Source organism: Macaca thibetana, chromosome 2 (genome assembly GCF_024542745.1).
Source record: "Macaca thibetana thibetana isolate TM-01 chromosome 2, ASM2454274v1, whole genome shotgun sequence".
Classification (NCBI taxonomy): Eukaryota; Metazoa; Chordata; class Mammalia; order Primates; family Cercopithecidae; genus Macaca; species Macaca thibetana.
The window spans coordinates 88023254-88042846 of NC_065579.1; the positions used below are offsets into that span (position 1 = coordinate 88023254).

The window sequence follows — 19593 nt, forward strand, 5'->3', positions numbered from 1 at the left end:
TGGCCAGGCTGGTCTCGAACTCTTGACCTCAGGTGATCCACCTGCCTCAGCCTCCGAAAGTGCTGGGATTACAGGCGTGAGCCGCCATGCCCAGTCTAAAAATAAATTTAAAAAAAAAAAAAAGATAATTTTTCTGGGAAGACAATTCTAGGCTGACACTACTTGATCTCAACACTTTGAAGGTGTTACGCCATTTTCTCCTGGCTTCCAGTTTTGCTGTAGTGAAGTCAATCTTATTTTTGGTCCCTTTTAGGTAATACTGTATATATTTTCTCTCTGGCTGTTTCTAATTTTCTGTTGTTGTTGTCTTTGGTGTTTTGCCACCAATAAGTGCCTGTGTTGCTACCCTGTGACCTACCAGACTAAGGGACTCCTTCCTGCCCAGGCACTGGGGAAACTGGCTATTTCTCTTGATCAACTGTTTAGAAAAGAGTTTCCACAGCGGAACTCTTGGCATTTGGTGACCCTTATCTATGGTGACCATTCATTCGAGAGGGCCAGGAACTAAGCAACTTCCTTCAGCCGGGAGGCAGGACTTTCAATTGCTATTTTTAGTAGAGCCGGGGTTTCACCATGTTGACCAGGGTGGTCTCGAACTCCGGACTTCAGGTGATCCACCTGCCTCGGCCTCCCAAAGTGCTGGGATTCCAGGCATGAGCCACTGCGGCCGGCCCTATCTTTCTTTGTACTGGGAACATCAATATACAATAAATGATTGTTGGCTAGGTGCAGATGCTCACACTGGCAATCCCAGTACTTTTGGAGGTTGAGGCAGAAGGATTGCTTAAGGAGTTTGAGACCAGCCTGAGCAACATAGCGAGACCCCATCCTCCCTCTGGATTCAAGCCCCTGATGTTTGGGCTGATCCATTCAGCCACACCTTTTTCTCCTGGCAATACTGTCTCAGGAACTTCATTGTCTCCCTCCATTCCAGCCCCATTCAGGAAGCTCAAGCTCTCTTCAAGAGGACTGGTCTGTGCATGTCTGGATCTCAGTGTAACCAGGTAAAATTTGTTTCCATAGGGCTTTTCTAGGCTCCATGAATATCATGGATGTGGCTGGCTCCCACTTCACAATCCTGGAACGCTCTGTATCAACAGGGATCCGAATAGTCTAACAATTGTTGGGAGGTTGGAGCGTAGCACAGCAATGACCTCTAGGGGGCGGTGTTGCCAAACTCCACAAGCCGCTCCAGTCTCTCATCAGGCAGGCAGGGCCCAGCCAAAGTAGTGTATTTATTGTTAATGACTATTTTCATTTTTTCTCCCTTCTCTTCCCTTAGGATTTTGAGTAAAGTTTTGAAAAATCCCAACCTGTTTCAACTCAACTATGGATAAAACTTAAAGGACATCTTTTTCCCTCAAACCTCAGCCTAGAAGACAAAAAAAATTGTTAAACCCTGGAGACTACGTGTATCTCTGGACGTGCTAACAAAAACAGGGAAGAACTCAGACCTTTTTTTTTTTTTTGAGACAGAGTCACCCAGGCTGGAGTACAGTGGCATGGTATCAGCTCATCGCAACCTCCACCTCCCAGGTTCAAGCGATTCTCCTGCCTCAGCCTCCCAAGTAGCTGGAATTACAGGCGCACACCACCATGCTCGGCTAATTTTTTTTTTTGTTTTGTTTTGTTTTGTTTTGTTTTTTTTTTTTTTTTTTTTTTTTTTTTTTGAGACGGAGTCTCACGCTGTTGCCCAGGCTGGAGTGCAGTGGCGCGATCTCGGCTCACTGCAAGCTCCGCCTCCTGGGTTCACGCCATTCTCCTGCCTCAGCCTCCTGAGTAGCTAGGACTACAGGCGCCCGCCACCGTGCCCGGCTAATTTTTTGTATTTTTAGTAGAGACGGGGTTTCACTGTGGTCTCGATCTCCTGACCTTGTGATCCGCCCGCCTCGGCCTCCCAAAGTGCTGGGATTACAGGCTTGAGCCACCGCGCCCGGCCGTATTTTTTTTTTTTTAAGCAGAGATGGGGTTTTGCCATGTTGGCCAGACTGGTCTCGAACTCCTGACCTCAGGTAATCCACCCGCCTTGGCCTCCCAAAGTGCTGGGATTACAGGCGTGAGCCACGGGTCCAGTCCAGAATTGTATTTCTTCTGTCACTTTCTAACCTTGGACACAGACCTCAGCTATCCTATATGATATTTAGAACTCTTAACTACTACTGCAGACCCAAAGTAACTAGAAAAATAAACGACACTCATAGCAGTGAACAAGCTCGGTCCACTAAGCAACAAGTGAGCTCAGTTGAAAAGCACAAAAGTCCCCAAGACTTACCCTCAAGGTGTTCCACCAGTTTAATGCTTCCTGTCACCAGAGCCCTGGCTTTTTAGCAGTGCCTAGAAAAGGCCAGCTCTTATATACGTATCAAGGGTACCCTGAAAGGGACATATCCTACCATTATTTTAATATATTTATGAGTAGAATTTTGGAAGGGGAAAAGTGCCACTTAAAGTTAGAAGAAAACAGGCCGGGTGCAGTGGCTCACGCCTATAATCCCACCACTTTGGGGGCCGAGGCGGGCGGACCACTTGAGGTTAGGAGTTTGAGACCAGCCTGGCCAACATGGTGAAACCCTGCCTCTACTAAAAATAGAAAAATTGGCTAGGCATGGTGGCACATGCCTGTAATCTCAGCTACTCGGGAGGCTGAGGGAGGAGAATCGCTTGAACCTGGGAGGCAGAGGTTGCAGTGAGCCGAGATCACACCATTGCACTCCAGCCTGGGCAACAGAACAAGACTCTGTCTCAAAAAAAAAGAAGAAAAAGAAAAATAGAAGTGTTACTAAGAATGTGAAGAAATTGAAACCTTTGTTCACTGTAGGTGGGAATGTAAAATGGTGCATCTGCTGTAAAAAATACATATATGGCAGCTGAGTGTGGTGACTCATGCCTGTAATCCTAGCACTACGGGAGGCTGAGGCAGGAGGATCGCTTGATTCCAGGAGTTTGAGGCTACAGTGAGCCATGACTGCACCACTGCACTCCAACCTAGGCGAGAGAGCAAGACCCTGTCTCAAAAAATGGGGACCAGGCACAGTGGCTCACGCTTGTAATCCCAGCACTTTGGGAAACCAAGGCAGGTGGATCACCTGAGGTCAGGAGTTTGAGACCACCGTGGCCAAAATGGTGAAACTGCCATCTGTACTAAAAATACAAAAATGAACTGGGCGTGGTGGTGTGCACATGTAATCCCAGCTTCTAGGGAAGCTGAGGCAGGAAAATTGCTTGAACCTGGGAGGTGGAGGTTGTAGTGAGCTGAGATCGCACCACTGCACTCCAGCATGGGTGACAGAGACTCCATCTCAAAAACAAACAAACAAACAAAAAGAAAAACGAAAAAAAGTATGGCAATTCCTCAAAAAATTAAATGTAGAATTACCACATGATACAGTAGTTCCATTTATTTCAGTGAAAGCAGGGACTGGAACAGATATTTGTACAATCATGTTCATATTGGCATTATCCGCAATAGCAAAAGGTGGAAGCAACCAAAGTGTCCACTGACAGATAAAAGGATAAATAAAATGTGGTATCTACAGTGGATTATCATTTAGCCCTTAAAAGGAAGGAAGTTCTGAAACATGCAACAATATAGATGAATCTTGAAGACATTATGCTAAGTGAAATAAGGCAGATACAAAAAAAGTAAATACTATGTGAGTCCTCTTATATGAGGGACCTAGAGCAGTCAAATTCATAGAGACAGAAAGTGGCACGGTGGTTGCCAGGAGCTGGGCTGAGTGGGAAATGAGGATTGTGTTTAATGGGTACAGAGTATCAGTTTTACAAAATGAAAAGAGGTCTGCAGATGGATAGTGGTGATGGTAGCACAACAACGTGAACGTGAGTAACACTACAGAGTTGTATACTTAAAAATGGCTAACTTCAATCAATTTTCCATGCCAAGGTTAAAAAATTGTTAAGATGATAACTTTTATGTTCTGTTGTATTTTTACCATAATCTTTTAAAAAGAGCCTCAGCCTTGGGAGAGTCAGGAATTACTTTTGTTTGTCTACAGTTGATCACATACTCAGTTACTGACTAGCAACAACCAGTCATTCATTCAACAAATATTTAGTGAGCATCTGCCTTGTACCAGTTACTCTTCTAGACACCTGGGCTATAGTAGTGAATAAAATAAACAGAAAGCCTACAGAGCTTATATTCTAAACTGATTTCATATTCAAGACTCATTTTGAAATCTAAATTCAGAGAAAGAACCAGAACTAGCCTGGGCAACACAGAAAGACCCCATCTCTACAAAAACTACAAAACTTAGGTGTGGTGGCAGGTGCCTGTTGTCCCAACTACTCTGGAGGCTGAGGAAGAAGGACTGCTTGAACCCAGGAGTTTGAGGCTGCAGTGAACTATGATTGTGCCACTGTATTCCAGCCTGGGCAACAGAGCACAACCCTGTTTCCAAGCAAAAAGAAAGAAAGAAAAGAAAAGAAAAAGAGGCTGGGTGTGGTAGCTCACGTCTGTAATCCCAGCACTTTGAGAGGCCGAGGCAGGTGGATCACCTGAAGTCAGGAGTTTGAGACCAGCCTGGCCAACATGGCGAAACTCCATCTTTATTAAAAATACAAAAATTAGCCAGGTATGCTGGCGTGAGCCTGTAATCCCAGCTACTCAGGGGGGCCTGGGTAGGAAAATCACTTGAACCTCAGAGGCGGAGGTTGCAGTGAGCCAAGATCGCGCCACTGCACTCCAGCCTGGGTGACAGAGTGAGACTCTGTCTCAAAAAAGAAAAGAAAAGAAAAAGAACCAGAACTGGCAGTTGACCAAATATATGAAAAAAAATGTTCAACCTCACTGAAATAGATAAATGCAAATTAAAAATACACTTATTTTCCTTTATAGATTGGTAGAAAATCCAAACTATTGACAAAATACTTTGTTGGTGAGGCTATGGGGAAACAGGCACTCTCATACATTGCTGGTTTAAGTGCAAAATGACACATTGTCCAGGGAGAGCAATTAAGCAATATCTCTATGAGTTCCACCAGTGCCTCATCAGACTTGCCAGTGAGTTCAACAATGTACCCTCTGCCATGGGAATTACATCCAATTTGAACCAGTTACTCTAATAATAAAGTCTAAGAAATAAATGCAAATTTGGCCGGGCGCGGTGGCTCACGCCTGTAATCCCAGCACTTTGGGAGGCCGAGGCGGGCGGATCACAAGGTCAGGAGATCGAGACCACGGTGAAACCCCGTCTCTACTAAAAATACAAAAAAAATTAGCCGGGCGCGGTTGTGGGCGCCTGTAGTCCCAGCTACTCGGGAGGCTGAGGCAGGAGAATGGCGTGAACCCGGGAGGCGGAGCTTGCAGTGAGCCGAGATCGCGCCACTGCACTCCAGCCTGGGCTGGGCGACAGAGCGAGACTCCGTCTCAAAAAAAAAAAAAAAAAAAAAAAAAAAAAAAAAAGAAATAAATGCAAATTTATAAAGACTATATGTAGAAATACGTTTATTGTGGCATTATGTGTAATCGTAGAAACTGCAAAAAAAATCTGCAATATTTCTCAAGAGAGAAATGGTTGGATAAACAATGGTATATTCATGCTATGGAATTTAATGGAATCATTGAAAATTGCTACGTTTGTCTACATTCCCTCATATGTTAAATAAAAATCAAGTTGCAAACAAAATGCATAACTATCAAAATAGCTACGTTACCTTCACAATGTGTCAATGCCTGTTCTAAGGGCTTTTCATATATTATTTCATTTAATTCTCACAAGAACCATATGGGATAAGTATTATTATTATCCCGTTTCAAAGATGAAGTCCAGGCATAGAGAGGCTGAGTTGCCCAAAGTTACCCATCTAGGGTCTGGAAAGGAAGCCAGGCAGTCTGGCTCTAGCATACCAGCATATAACCATAATTATCTAAACATAATTCTGTGTTTGAATACATGTGGATATACATATATTATATTTGAATACATATGTATGGGTGTGTGTGTGTAGGCATACACTCTAGCTCTAGTTCGAGATATACAAATTTAGGGAGGAAATGAAACGAATACCCATCAAATTATTAAGAATGGTTATGACTCTACAGATTGGATAGGATGAAAGAAGTGGGGAAAGGAAATTTTACTTCTTTACGTAGTGTGTGTGAGACAGATTATGTATATGTGGTTTCCAATATATTTCAAGTAAGTTTAAAAAAAAAAAGTTTGAGAGAGTCTTCCTGAAACTCATCTATTAAAATCATATCCATATAGCTACCAGTCTACAGAATTTTAAGACCTGGATTTACCATAAGCACAAATGCTTTTCGGCAGCGGATTCACCACTTCCCAACTTCCCAAGGTTGCGGGAATCATTTAAAATAAATGCTGCAATCGGACCTACTTTCCATACCCTGCCCCCCAAGAGTGTGTATGTGTGTCCTATTTAATTCTTCCCCCCGCCCCCCATTTCTACCTCTGGATTTGTAAGGCAGTTGAACATTCCTTTTCTACAACGTGCATTCATTTAATTGAAAACTTTTACTTAATTGCCTTCAGCCTTTCCTTTTCCAGGATAAATCAAACGGTTTTCGTTCAGCACCCTAACCAGGGAAGAAATGACAGACTCCTCGGTTCCACGAGGCGAGCGCCGGACACGACGGGTCAAGTCGGAATCGCCACGTGGAAACAACGCTCAGCATCGCAAACTTCAAATCCCGACGTGCAACGCGGGGCGGGATGGGAAGTTTGCAGGAACTGCAGAAGCCTGTGGCGTGGAACCTGGACAGGTCCCGTGCAGAAAGGGCGCGATGCTTTACAGAAAAGCTTCTTGCCTTCCAAATGACGCCCAGGCTTCCTGCCTTGTTCCACCGCTTTCCCACGGCCCCGCCCCTCTGCAGGGTTGGTTTATTCCCCGCAGCCCCAGCATCTTTCCCCAAAGAGAGAAAGGTGCTGCTGCGCCTTTTCAAGCCTTGGACCTTTACGCCCGCACTTTCCTCTGCCCAGAAAGCTTACTGCTTAATGCCAGTACAACTTACTGGTGTGCCTGGATCCACCCCTGTCTCCACTCTGCTTAAGACAGAGGAGGATGATAGGCTGGAAGAATGAATAGATGACATTAAATCGTCATTGTTATCCCCACATAACTTGGCAGCAAGATTGTGGAACTCTGCAGTCTGACAGATCGGGTTCCAATACCAGTTCTTCCACTTACTAGATGGGTAAACTTCCTTCATCCTTCTGAGAGTTCAAGAAATGTTTGCTGAACGAATGAATAAGATGTTTTGCAGAGATATGTGACGAATTAAATGAGATAATGCTTGTATCGTGCCTAGCCCAAAATCAGCGCTCAATGGAATTACTAGTCTCCCTACTATATGCCACCTTCTCTATGCAGGTTCTGAGTTCCTCGCAGCGGGGGGACATCTGGCTCGGTTCCATCTCCCCAAGGCGCTGGGTTCCCAGAAGTTTCTAGAATGAATACGGAGGGCTACATATTTCACATGCGCGGGGCGGGGAAACTGCTGGACGATTACAGGTTCCGGATGGAGCTGGCCCCTTCGTGGCGACCACAAATCCTATCACGCTGCAAGAATCTCGACTTGTTCACAGACAAATGAAGGCCGACGATACTTGCAGACCGAGTCTGACGTCTATGGGACCCCACCCCTACCCTGCGCCTCCAGGGGCCGGGACAACCGCGACCGGTCCCCACTCCTCGCGCCTCCGGGATCAACCTAGAACTCTGTGGGCTCCCGCAGAAGACGCATGCGCACTGCTCCCTCCTCGTCTCCTCCTTCCCTTCGTTAATTAGTTCATCGCATTTCAAGTGCTGGATCCTTTTTGTCCCTTATTGCGTGCGGTGTCAGCTTCCTTGCGGAAGTGGTGGCCGTGAGAGAAGAAGATGGCGGCCCCTGTAGTGGCGCCGCCTGGTGTGGTGGTTAGTCGGGCCAACAAGCGCAGCGGCGCGGGGCCGGGAGGCAGCGGTGGCGGGGGAGCCAGAGGGGCGGAGGAGGAACCGCCGCCGCCCCTACAAGCAGTTCTGGTGGCCGATAGCTTCGATCGCCGCTTCTTCCCCATCTCCAAGGACCAGCCTCGGGTGAGCGCAGCGCACGCGAGCAGCCAGAGGGCAGGAAGTGTGGCAGGGCTGGAGCAAGTTCTCCTTTCGGCTAACTACTACGGCAAGCCTTTGAAGGACTTGTGTCCATACTGTTATCCTAAAACCGAGTTTACGTGGTTAGGAAGGAGGCAGAGGTACTGTCTTAAACCCTGATGACTGCTGACCAAGTTAGTGGCCGGCAGATTTGGGCATTGGTAATGCTGTACACCTCGGGTTTGAAAGGAATGAAGAGAGCTAAATGTAGAAACAGCGCTTGAGAAAGTCTTCACGCGGGGATTCAGTGCCCCTGGAAGAGGCTGCGCCGCTTTTAACCTTGCAGATGACGGATGCTTAGGTGAAAAGAAACGACCTTTTGCCTCTGAAAGGGCGGTAATATGCCTTAAAAAGAACAGGCTAGATCTCGGTCAGTGTACTTTTTTTTTCCCCCTCCAGGTTCTAATGATACCCGGTGCTATCTGTCGAAAGGACAAAATGGGTTTAGTGGTTGATTGCCATCAGCCCCCGAGTTGTCTAGACAATGGAGTATTGAACTCAGCTGGGTCGTTCAGCAGCCCTCAGTTCAGAGAGAGGGAACTGCATGGGATTTAAGAAAATCCTCTCTAATTCTTTCGAAAAAGCCTAATGGCTGTTCATTTTTGAAAAGTGACGGGAGATGGCTAACCTCTGACACTTAGAAAGGGATCAAGGAAGGAAATCTTATGGGGAAGAAGGCCTTAGCAATGCTTAAATTTATGGAAATATGATTGATTTCCAGTATTATCCTTTGCCAGCGGTGAACTGCCATTCTGTCACAGCTCTGTGTCTGATACAAGGCACACAGATTCTGTACTTACCATCCCCAAATTGCAACGTTTCAGACTCAGGCTTAGAGCATGACGTGAACATCAAAGGCAGGAACCTGTGTACCTTTGAATTGGAAAGATACAGCAAAATTACACCATTTGGAAATATTAATAGAGGAGTGAAAATTGTTGCAGTGGGGTATCCAAAGGGATTCGAGACCTCAATTTTTTTTCATCTTCTATCCTTCAGGTCCTCTTGCCCCTGGCCAATGTGGCATTAATTGACTATACTCTGGAATTCCTGACTGCCACAGGTGTACAGGAAACATTTGTCTTTTGTTGCTGGAAAGCTGCTCAAATCAAAGAACATTTACTGTAAGGCCCTGCAACTTTTCTTCTTTTCTTTCCATGTTTCGCCATCTTTTTCCAGTTTCTTCAGGATGAATATAACTAAGGGGAAATGTGAGAAGGGAAAAATGTGTCTACTTAGACGTCATTGTAAGTTCTAAGGGTATTTTTTACACTTATCAGGAGGTGAGCAGCTGAAACTTTGTATCTGTCTGTCTTGGGTTTTCTATGACAAAGATTAAAGAATAAACTTGGGTTTTTTCTGAATCTCATTATAAAGTTTGGTCCCAGTGGACTTTGCTTTTATGTAATGGCTTCAGTATGGAAGTTACAACGATAACATCTTTGTTTTCCCACTGAGTTTCTAAGTCTTGTTTGTTCTCACCTTCGAGGATATAAATGAGTTCCTTGTCATTTTTGTATTCCCACTGCCTAACTCAGTCCCAAGCATGTAGTGAGCACTTACATGTTTTTTGAAATCTTGAAAACTAGGGAATCTGGCCGGGCGCGGTGGCTCAAGCCTGTAATCCCAGCACTTTGGGAGGCCGAGGCGGGTGGATCACGAGGTCAGGAGATCGAGACTATCCTGGCTAACATGGTGAAACCCCGTCTCTACTAAAAATACAAAAAACTAGCCGGGCGTGGTGGCGGGCGCCTGTAGTCTCAGCTACTTGGGAGGCTGAGGCGGGAGAATGGCGTGAACCCGGGAGGCGGAGCTTGCAGTGAGCCGAGATCACGCCACTGCACTCCAGCCTGGGAGACACAGCGAGACTCCGTCTCAAAAAAAAAAGAAAAAAAAAAAAAGAAAACTAGGGAATCGCATCACTTATGGAAGTCCAGGAAATAAAGACTAGGACATTAGCATGGTCTCCATCAGACAGTTGCTAAATGTTATATGGATTGCAGAAGGGGAAAGCTGACATGAAGTGTGTTCCCAGGGTACTTTGTGTACCCTAGGCTTCAGCAGGATTTTGAGTTCAAATTGATGTTTAGGGACAAGGGGTCAAGGTATGGAGGGGAAATAACTATGTTTCCTAACCCATAAAACAAGACTGGTGACACAGGATGCTGAAAGCATTCATTGTAGTTCATGATTCTCTTTGAAGTTGAAGACGCTGGCAAGAACCCAAAAAAGCCATTGAGGACTGTGAATGCTGAATGGGGGTGAAAAATGGGGAAGGCTCAAATGATATTTATGCTTGATATATTCATTCCCCTCACCCTCCCTTCCTTTAGGAAGTCCAAGTGGTGCCGCCCTACTTCTCTCAATGTGGTTCGAATAATTACATCAGAGCTCTATCGATCACTGGGAGATGTCCTCCGTGATGTTGATGCCAAGGCCTTGGTGCGCTCCGACTTCCTTCTGGTGTATGGGGATGTCATCTCAAACATCAATATCACCAGAGCCCTTGAGGAACACAGGTCAGGATGGGAAAATGACAGGAACAAGGGTTAAAGACCAGCAGAGCCCTGAGACTGCTTTTTGCAGTTCTCTCCCTCCTGTCCTTTATAGGTTGAGACGGAAGCTAGAAAAAAATGTTTCTGTGATGACGATGATCTTCAAGGAGTCATCCCCCAGCCACCCAACTCGTTGCCACGAAGAAAATGTGGTAGTGGCTGTGGATAATGCCACAAACAGGGTTCTCCATTTTCAGAAGACCCAGGGTCTCCGGCGTTTTTCGTTTCCTCTGGTGTGTGGATATCTGGGATCCTTAGAGGTGGGGAAGTGACAGGCTTCAGTGGGAGAAACGAATTAAAGTCCTTGTAACTTCTCCTCACAGAGCCTGTTTCAGGGCAGTAGTGATGGAGTGGAGGTTCGATATGATTTACTGGATTGTCATATCAGCATCTGTTCTCCTCAGGTGAGCTCTTTAGGGCTGGGGCTACACACCCAAAGAGTAGAACTCTGTATGTCTGTTATTGCACCCTTAGAAGGCCAGGGTATATTTCTTCTCCCTCTTTATTTTCATTATTTTTATTTTTATTTTTTGAGACAGAGTCTCATTCTGTTGCCCAGGCTGGAGTGCAGTGGTGTGATCCCAGCTCACTGCAAACTCTGCCTCCTAGGTTGAAGTGATTCTCCTGCCTCAGCCTCTTGAGTAGCTGGGATTACAGGCACACACTACCATGCCTGGCTAATTTTATATTTTTAATAGAGATGGGGTTTCACCATTTTGTCCAGGCTGGTCTTGGCCTCCCAAAGTGCTGGGATCACAGGCATGAGCCACCACACCTGGCCTTATTTTCATTTTTATTTATATATGTTTTGAGACAGGGTCTCGCTCTGTGGCCCAGGCTGGAGCATAGTGGCACTGTGATGGCTCACTGCAGCCTCAACCTGCTGGGTTCGGGTGAACCTCCTGCCTCAGCCTCCTGAGTAGCTGGAACCACAGGCATGCACTACCACTGATTTTTGTATTTTTTTGTAGAGACTGGGTTTTGCCCTGTCCAGCCTGGTCATGAACTCCTGAGCTCAAGCAATCTGACCACCTCGACCTTCCAAAATGCTGGAATTACAGGCATGAGCCACTATGGTTTTTGTTGTTGTTGTTTTGAGACGGAGTCTCACTCTGTCGCCTAGGCTGGAGTGCACTGGCAAAATCTCAGCTCACTGCAGCCTCTGCCTCCCGGGTTCTAGTGATTCTCCTGCCTCACCCTTTCGTTTTTTTTTTGTTTTTTTTTTTTTTTTGAGACGGAGTCTCGCTCTGTCACCCAGGCTGGAGTGCAGTGGCCGGATCTCAGCTCACTGCAAGCTCCGCCTCCCGGGTTCACGCCATTCTCCTGCCTCAGCCTCCTGAGTAGCTGGGACTACAGGCGCCCGCCACCTCGCCCGGCTAGTTTTTTGTATTTTTTTTAGTAGAGACGGGGTTTCACCGTGTTAGCCAGGATGGTCTCGATCTCCTGACCTCGTGATCCGCCCGTCTCGGCCTCCAAAGTGCTGGGATTACAGGCTTGAGCCACCGCGCCCGGCCTGCCTCACCCTTTCAAGTAGCTGGGACTACAGGTATGCGCCACCATACCCGGCTATTTTTTGTATTTCTTAGTAGAGGTGGGGTTTCACCATATTGGCCAGGCTGGTCTCTAACTCCTGACCTCAGGTGATCCTCCCGCCTTGGTCTCCCAAAGTGCTGCAATTACAGGCGTGAGCCACCGCACCCAGACTTTTTTTTTTTTTTTTTTTTGAGACAGAGTTTCGCTCTTGTTGCCCAGGCTGGATGCAATGGTGCAATCTCAGCTCATCGCAACCTCTGCCTCCTAGATTCAAGCAATTCTCCTGCCTCAGCCTCCCAAGTAGCTAGGATTACAGGCATGTGCCACCACACCCAGCTAATTTTTGTATTTTTTTTTTTTTTTTTTTTGAGACGGAGTCTCGCTCTGTCGCCCAGGCTGGAGTGCAGTGGCCGGATCTCAGCTCACTGCAAGCTCCGCCTCCCGGGTTTACGCCATTCTCCTGCCTCAGCCTCCCGAGTAGCTGGGACTACAGGCGCCTGCCACCTCACCCAGCTAGTTTTTTGTATTTTTTAGTAGAGACGGGGTTTCACCGTGTTAGTCAGGATGGTCTCGATCTCCTGACCTCGTGATCTGCCCATCTTGGCCTCCCAAAGTGCTGGGATTACAGGCTTGAGCCACCGCGCCCGGCCTAATTTTTGTATTTTTAGTAGAGATGAGGTTTTACCATGTTGGTCAGGCTGGTCTCGAACTCCCGACCTCAGGTGATCTGCCTGCCTCAGCCTCCCAAAGTGCTGGGATTACAGGCGTGAGCCACTGCAGCCAGGTTTTTTTTCTTTTTTAGAATCTGTTGTAAAGCAAATATCTTGTCTCCAGTATCCCACTGGGAGTCTCTTTGGAATTCTGGTCCATGTCCAGCTGTCATAGGGTTTGCTAGGTCTCTGGGGGTTTATCTGTGCTCCTAGAGAATAGTACTTAATCCTGGCCAAGCGCGGTGGCCAAGGTGAGTGGATCATGAGGTCAGGAGTTCGAGACCAGCTTGACCAACACAGTGAAACCCCATCTCTACTAAAAAAAAAAAAAAATACAAAAATTAGCTGGGTGTGGTGATGGGCACTTGTAATCCCAGCTACTTGGGAGGTTGAGGCACAAGAATCACTTGAACCCAGGAAGCGGAGGTTGCAGTGAGCCGAGATCATGCCGCTGCACTTCAGCCTGGGCAACAGAGCTAGACTCGTCTCAAAAAAAAAAAAAAAAAAAAAAAGAATAGTACTTAATTCTAGCCCACTCCGCTTCCCTTCCACAGGTGGCGCAACTCTTTACAGACAACTTTGACTACCAAACTCGAGATGACTTTGTGCGAGGTCTCTTAGTGAATGAGGAGGTGAGAAAAGTCTTCCAATGCCTCTTTAGGAGAGAGGAGAAGGCTATGATTGTATCTCATGCTGGTAACTTTTGATCCCTTTTTGTGTTTTATTGAGGCTTAGGAGGGAGGAAAAGCCGGGGGCAGGAGGAACAGTACACAAAGAAGAGTCTTTGTGGCAGTGAGAGGCAGAGGGGAGCTTACGAGGATTAGAAAATTTGTACTTTGGGGCATTCTTCCTGTCTTTCTTGCTTAGGTGACCTCCCTTTCCTTCTCATTCAGATTCTAGGGAACCAGATCCACATGCACGTAACAGCTAAGGAATATGGTGCCCGTGTCTCCAACCTACACATGTACTCAGCTGTCTGTGCTGATGTCATCCGCCGATGGGTCTACCCTCTCACCCCAGAGGCGAACTTCACTGACAGCACCACCCAGAGCTGCACTCATTCCCGGCACAATATCTACCGAGGGCCTGAGGTCAGCCTGGGCCATGGCAGCATCCTAGAGGAAAATGTGCTCCTGGGCTCTGGCACTGTCATTGGCAGCAATTGCTTTATCACCAACAGTGTCATTGGCCCTGGCTGCTGCATTGGTGAGCACAGGTGGGGAATCAAGCCAACCATCCTAGGAACAGGAACCTGGGAGGTGCATGTCTCCAGAAACACAAGGGATGGCTACACAAGGGACAGTCCCTAGGAATAAGGAACTAGAGTGGCTACCTCAGGAAAGGAGGAAACAGGGATTTGAAAACAGTGATACCTTAATTTGTGGCCTGTGAGCCTCTCATTGGATGACTCTTCACATTCCAGGGTACCCTATAGTCACATTCAGGAGCAAGCAGATAATTAACATGCAGTAACAACATCTGTTTAGCACATTACAGTTTACAAAGGGCTTTTATATACATTGTTTCATTAATCCTCATAATTTACAAATAAACAGGCTCAACAAGATTTTCTTGCCCAAGGTCATTGGCAATAATGGTGGGACCTGAATCTGGGTTTTCTGATTGTAAGTCCAGTGTTCTTTTTAGTCTACCATAACTGCCTGGTTGGCCTCTTGGTAACTCATTTTGGTTGCAGTAATGTGATGCTTCTAATAGTACTTCCCCTTTCCAAGAACAACAGTAAGGCTCAGATTCTAGGGGCTGAGTGTGGTGGCTCATGCTTGTAATCCCAGCCATGGTGGGAAGATCGCTTGAGCCCAGGAGTTCAAGACCAGCCTGGGCAACATGGCGACACCCCTTCTCTGCAAATGATACAAAAATTAGCCAGGCGTGATGGCACGTGCCTGTAGTCTCAGCTCTCCAGGAGGCTGAGGCAGGAGGATTACCTGAGCCCAGAGGTCAAGGGTGCAGTGAGTCATGATCATACTACTGCACTCCAACCTGGGTGACAGAGTGAGACCATGTCTCAAAAGAAAAAAAAGACTTGGATTCTAAAATGTACCAGAAGAGGTGGAATTATTTGGTTCTGCTTGTAGACATAGATATGATTCTAATAAGGTTTTTTAGTTCAGAGGGTCCCCAGAAATCCTGAAGGTTCTCGGGTTCTTAAGCACTGTATATAGTCTATAACTGTTGTAAACTTGGTGAAGTATCTTCTCTTCTCAGGCTTGAGCTTAGGGGGTGAGTGGGTGTTTCTGGTGACTTGTGGGATGGGGAATGAGAGTTAGGTGGGAGCTGTGCTGGTGTCAGTCAGCCCTGTCCTTTATGAAGGGCTCTGCTCTGCAGTTGGTACCCTTAGTGACCCAGAGGCCTTCCCATCCTGAGCCAGGTGATAACGTGGTGCTGGACCAGACCTACCTGTGGCAGGGTGTTCGAGTGGCTACTGGAGCACAGATCCATCAGTCTCTGCTTTGTGACAATGCTGAGGTCAAGGAACGAGTGACACTGAAACCACGCTGTGTCCTCACTTCCGAGGTAAGACCTGATGTGTACTGTGCATGGGCCCCAAATTGAGTGGCAGTCACATTGAGCCAGAAGGGACATTATTTCCACCCATAATCCTGTCTGAGTTGAGAGAACAAATCCGGTGGTTTCATTTACCGTCTAGGCTTAGTTTAAAAAAAAAGAAAAAAGTTGCTCTCATTATCAGGATGCGCTTTTCCTCCACACACTAATGGTTCTGTGTTTTTTTCCCCTAGGTGGTTGTGGGCCCAAATATCATGCTGCCTGAGGGCTCGGTAATCTCTTTGCACCCTCCAGATGCAGAGGAAGATGAAGATGATGGGGAGTTCAGTGATGATTCTGGGACTGACCAAGAAAAGGAGAAAGTGAAGATGAAAGGTGTGAGATTCGACAGGTGTGGGGCATCTGTGTGTCTCGCTGCCTCATAGAAGAACCAGTGTTTCCTCCTGGAGGGATTAGTGTTTCCGCTGGGCCCTCTATAGATCATTGCCTTTTCCAGGTTACAATCCAGCAGAAGTAGGAGTTGCTGGCAAGGGCTACCTCTGGAAAGCTGCAGGCATGAACATGGAGGAAGAGGAGGAACTGCAGCAGAATCTGTGGGGTGAGCTAGGCCTGATGCCTGCCCTCCTACTGAATCGGAATATTTTGAAGGATAATGAATACTTCAGAGTCGCATTACTTATTCACTCCTTTATTTATGCAGACAGGGCAGGTATATTGCTCTCTGTCGATGGCTCTTTTTTTTCTTTTTCCTCACCCATTATGGCTTCTCAGGACTCAAGATCAACATGGAAGAAGAGAGTGAAAGTGAAAGTGAGCAAAGTATGGATTCTGAGGAGCCGGACAGCCGGGGAGGCTCCCCTCAGATGGATGACATCAAAGGTGAGTGGCCAGGGGAGAAATGCGCTGGACTGGTTTATTCTCTGCCTGGATCAACTAGCCAGAGGCTTGTGTTCCTCAGAAAGGGTTTGGTATCAAGTCAAGACTGGATGACTTAGAGCATTTTGGAATGATGTTGGCCCATGAACTTACTCTTGCTTTGATTCCAGTGTTCCAGAATGAAGTTCTAGGAACACTACAGCGGGGCAAAGAGGAGAACATTTCTTGTGACAATCTCGTCCTGGAAATCAATTCTCTCAAGTAAGAGCAGCCCCTCCCTGTTCTCCTCGGGGTGATCCCAGGAAAGTAGAGGCTTTCTCGTAAGCGTTTCTTCTCCAAATAGGAATGTATTCCTTTGAAATCCCAAATGGAAAGACCAGTAGTATTTGGAGCAAGGAGAGCACTATTAAGTTCTAGCCTCAGCATAGACTTTCTCCTTCCTAAACCCTCCCCTTCCATATTCCATCCAAATTCCTCTTCAATGTCTGTCAGTGTCATAGTTCTAAGCCTGCTGAAAGGCCAGTGAAGGCCCTGGTGTCACCCCAGTCTCCCCACAGGTATGCCTATAACATAAGTCTAAAGGAGGTGATGCAGGTACTGAGCCACGTGGTCCTGGAGTTCCCCCTGCAACAGATGGATTCCCCGCTTGACTCAAGCCGCTACTGTGCCCTGCTGCTTCCTGTGAGCAAAAATCGGAGCTGAGTACAAGGGATTGGGTAGAGGCAGATACACATCCTTGCTGTACTTGACTTTAAAGGAAATCAGGAGTAGACTAGCCTGTTATATTGGGTATATGACTTCTGGTTCCTTTCTCCTTGCCTCTGGAAGCTGGTTGGGCTCTAGAGCAGCCTTGGCTGGTTCAGAGGGGTCAGGTTGAGTTCAATACTGACTGGCCTTTGAGACTCCAGGATTCATACCATCCTAGGCCCCCAAAGGTATACTCGGAATGGACCTTTACATTCAGACTCTATGGCAGCAATTTGACCCAACACAAGATCAGCCTCTGGGGTGGGAATAGGTATTTTGAGGCAGCCTATAGCATCTGATCCCCTTTCACCTTCCCTAAGGAATCTGTTTTTCCCAAACCCTGTCAACAACTCCCAAGTCCCTCCGACATAATTCCACAGAACCTGTATCATCTCCCTCTTGTCCACCCATGTCATCAATATGGATTTGCTTGGATGTCCAGGTACAGGTGAATGCTCAGGAATATATTGCAGCTCCCTTCTTTCTTCCATAGCTGCTCAAGGCCTGGAGCCCTGTTTTTAGGAACTACATAAAGCGTGCAGCCGACCACTTGGAAGCGTTAGCAGCCATTGAGGACTTCTTCCTAGAGCATGAAGCTCTTGGTATTTCCATGGCCAAGGTGAATATGACCTCAAGCCCCATTCTTCTGCACTTGCTTTCAAATGAGGGTTTGTGACCACTGTGGGAGACATAAAATAGAAGCTAATGTGAATCCAGTATGGACCATCCACTCCCCCAATATCATGCTTATTGCTAGAATAGTACAGCTTGGAGCCGGGCTAGTAAGGTAGCCATCTGGGAGGAGGTCTGGAAATGTGCAAAGCTCTCCTCAGCAATAGTTGCAGAAGTTAGACCTGCCCCAGGAGCAGAGTGAACAGCTCACTCTTGTCCATTTTGGAGGAGGCTACTCAGTGCGTAGAGGGATCTGAGGGCCTGGTAGAGTATCCTGCTGGACTCTCCAAGGCCCCTGAGGTTCCCTTTATTGGTCTTTTGCAGGTACTGATGGCTTTCTACCAGCTGGAGATCCTGGCTGAGGAAACAATTCTGAGCTGGTTCAGCCAAAGAGATACAACTGACAAGGGCCGGCAGTTGCGCAAGAATCAACAGGTGTGTCAGGCTGCCCTCCTCTCGTCAAGATGGTTATCTCATTCCCAGGTCCTGGCCCCTAGACTCTAGGGTGGTTGGTTTCTGAGGCTCTGGTTGTTAAAAGCTGTTTATCTGCCGAGGGGAACAGGAGAGTTGTGTGCACCTCCCCCAGCTGATCTCTCCTTTGCTTCCTTACAGCTGCAGAGGTTCATCCAGTGGCTAAAAGAGGCAGAAGAGGAGTCATCTGAAGATGACTGAAGTCACACTGCCTGCCCCTGTGGGTGTGATTGAGTACCCTCCTGGCTCCTGGGCTGGGACAAGTAAGGAACTAGCTGCAGAGGGATGAATGACCACCATCCAGGCTGAGACTGAAAGGAGCAGAGGCTGGAACTACAGTATTCTCTCCCCTGCTAGCAACCATGTGCCTCCCATCCTGACTGTGGAATTGGGATGTGGGAAGTGTGGCTGGAACAAAGCTTCTGCCTAGGGAGGAGCTAAGCAGGCCCTGCAGTTGGAGGAAGGCCAGAGGAACAGCTTTGTGCTCCGGCTTTCCCTCAGGGAACAGCAGAGAGCAGCTGGCTCTCTCTGCTGCTTGTATATGTTAATATTAAAAGAGAGAGCGGTGTATTTGGTTTGTCTCCATCCCTGACTAATCAGCCAGTGAAGTATGTGACCAGAGTCACATGGTAGCCTTTCCTTAACACCTGGGGGAGAGGGAGGACAGAGGTTTCCAGCCACTAGGTGGTACTGTGGTACCTTGCGAATTAACCTTTCCCATGGTTCATGGGTAGCAGAGGGCCGAGGTTCTTTTCCATCCTCTGGGGACCAACTTGTGATCCTGGGGTGATGTGCCTAAGCCCATTTCCATAGAGTCCGATTTTGAACACTTTTCTGCCAGAGGGTTATGTTGCCAACCATAAGTAAAGCCCATTAGACATGTCAGTTCCTCTCACATACCTTTTCCAGTTGATCTGGTACTCGTTCTGTCAGGAAGGTGGGCCACTCTTCATCTTAAAAATAAGGAAATCAGGCCGGGCGCAGTGGCTCAAGCCTGTAATCCCAGCACTTTGGAAGGCCGAGACGGGCGGATCACGAGGTCAGGAGATCGAGACCACTCTGGCTAACACGGTGAAACCCCATCTCTACTAAAAAATACAAAAAAAAAACTAGCCGGGCAAGGTGGCGGGCGCCTGTAGTCCCAGCTACTCGGGAGGCTGAGGCAGGAGAATAGCGTAAACCTGGGAGGCGGAGCTTGCAGTGAGCTGAGATTCAGCCACTGCACTCCAGCCCCGGCGACAGAGCAAGACTCCGTCTCAAAAAAAATAAATAAATAAATCAGCTCAAGGTCACATGACTCTTGAGGGATAAAGCTAAGGACTTGACCCTCAGAATGCAGAACTCTGTACTTCAGCATATTGTGTTTCAGTGAAGGGGAAATTGGCCCCACAGAC

The 19593-nt window shown here is 47.2% G+C and overlaps 2 protein-coding genes across 2 annotated transcripts in view; both read left to right on the top strand.

The window, feature by feature from the left end:
• ABCF3 (ATP binding cassette subfamily F member 3) overlaps positions 1 to 19593 on the top strand; it is a 291373-nt gene that overhangs the window by 225268 nt on the left and 46512 nt on the right. The window lies entirely within an intron of this gene.
• Positions 6900 to 18769, top strand: EIF2B5 (eukaryotic translation initiation factor 2B subunit epsilon). The gene is made up of 16 exons (XM_050780184.1): positions 6900 to 8055; positions 9109 to 9233; positions 10443 to 10628; positions 10720 to 10897; positions 10988 to 11068; positions 13462 to 13539; positions 13801 to 14113; positions 15297 to 15442; positions 15667 to 15808; positions 15930 to 16031; positions 16205 to 16312; positions 16480 to 16570; positions 16867 to 16990; positions 17550 to 17675; positions 18053 to 18163; positions 18341 to 18769. The coding sequence occupies exons 1-16, from the start codon at positions 7861 to 7863 to the stop codon at positions 18398 to 18400; spliced, it is 2166 nt and encodes a 721-aa protein (XP_050636141.1). The 5' UTR covers positions 6900 to 7860; the 3' UTR covers positions 18401 to 18769.